General features: G+C 33.7%; 1 protein-coding gene across 1 annotated transcript in view; it reads left to right on the forward strand.

Annotated features, from left to right (window-relative positions):
- SARNP (SAP domain containing ribonucleoprotein) overlaps window positions 1-1,420 on the forward strand; it is a 98,677-nt gene that overhangs the window by 58,268 nt on the left and 38,989 nt on the right. The window contains exons 8-9 of the mRNA XM_006897686.1: window positions 571-596; window positions 1,154-1,222. Coding sequence (XP_006897748.1) covers window positions 571-596; window positions 1,154-1,222 — 95 coding nt within the window. The remainder of the gene's footprint in view (window positions 1-570; window positions 597-1,153; window positions 1,223-1,420) is intronic.

Genomic DNA, 1,420 nt, shown 5'->3' on the forward strand with positions numbered 1-1,420 from the left:
CAGCACAGGAGGGGAAGACCCTTTATGAGATGGATTGATTCAGTGACTGGGGTAATCGGGATGGGTGTGTCAGAGGCAGTGCGGTTGGCGCAGCATAGAGCAGGGTTTAGGGCTGTTGTGCATAGGGTCGCTATGAGTCGGAAACGACTCGACGACACATAACAACAACACAACAACATGTGTGCATCGTATTATTTAATCCATTCAACAATTTTCGTTATCTTTTTGGATGCTGTTATGAACATAGATGTACAGGTGTTTTTGTGGACATATATTTTAATTTCTCTTGGGATTTTATTTAGGAATTAATTTGCTAGGTCAACTAGTAACTTTGTGATTTAGCTTTTTAAAGAACCTCAGTGTTTTCGCAGGGTAGCTCATTATTTTACTTTCACTAGTACTGAATAAAGATTATGATTTCTAGTTATAACTCCTGCCTTTTCTTTCTCATTGTAGAATAAAGAACATTTATCTTAGATACTATTTCTGTACTGTCTGATTTTGTTTGAAAACTATTATCTTCTTTGTAACTTTCTAAAATATTAAATAAAAATTTATTTGCTTCTTTAGGCCTGTCACCTGACACTAAGCCTGTGGTAAGAAATCTTTTTCTATTCCTTGTAGAACCAGATCTTAATTTAATTTGATTTAAAGTTAGAGAAACTTTTCATTCTCCACAGATTGTAAGAAAAAAACCCAGCACCTAAGTTCATATGACTTGGTGACTGTTCATTTTCAGCATAATGTTATCTATGCCCTAGAATTTTTTTTTAATTGTTTAAGGTCCCAAGAGGCTAGAAAAATTGCCACATTTTCCGAGTCACTGTTGATTATCTCCCTTTCCACCATTCCTTTTGGGAAGATAGATTTTGTTAGCTATAAAACAAGCCATATGATTTCTTTGCCTTATGGTCCTGAAGTTTTAGACCTTTTCTAATGTCTTGAGTAATTGCTGATCCTTACTTAGCACCAGAAAATGTATTGGAAGCAATTTAGGAGTTTTATTTGTAGACATTGTTGTTTTGTTTTGTTTTTTATTTTTTCAAACACTGATGTTGTAAGGTTTAAAACTCTTAACTTTAGGCCATAGTTTTTCTGCATTACATACTTCCTGTTTGACTTTTTAAAAATAGTCTTTTTTTATGTGTTTTAGGTTAACTTGGACAAGCTGAAGGAAAGAGCTCAAAGATTTGGTTTAAATGTCTCTTCAATCTCTAGAAAGGTGAGATACATTGAATGGATCTACTGCTTTTGCAACAGAGTAACCTGAGGCTACTTAGGCCAGAAGTGACTCTTCTGAGAAGATTGCTTATTACTTAGCACTTTTATTTCACACACAATCCTTTTTTTTCTATAATTATATTTTATTAATTTTCATAAACATTTACAGAGATTTTGGGCTTCCACTCATTCATTGTTG

The sequence above is a fragment of the Elephantulus edwardii genome, unplaced genomic scaffold (assembly GCF_000299155.1).
Source record: "Elephantulus edwardii isolate Elephantulus edwardi_28Jun2011 unplaced genomic scaffold, EleEdw1.0 scaffold00212, whole genome shotgun sequence".
NCBI classification, from domain to species: Eukaryota; Metazoa; Chordata; class Mammalia; order Macroscelidea; family Macroscelididae; genus Elephantulus; species Elephantulus edwardii.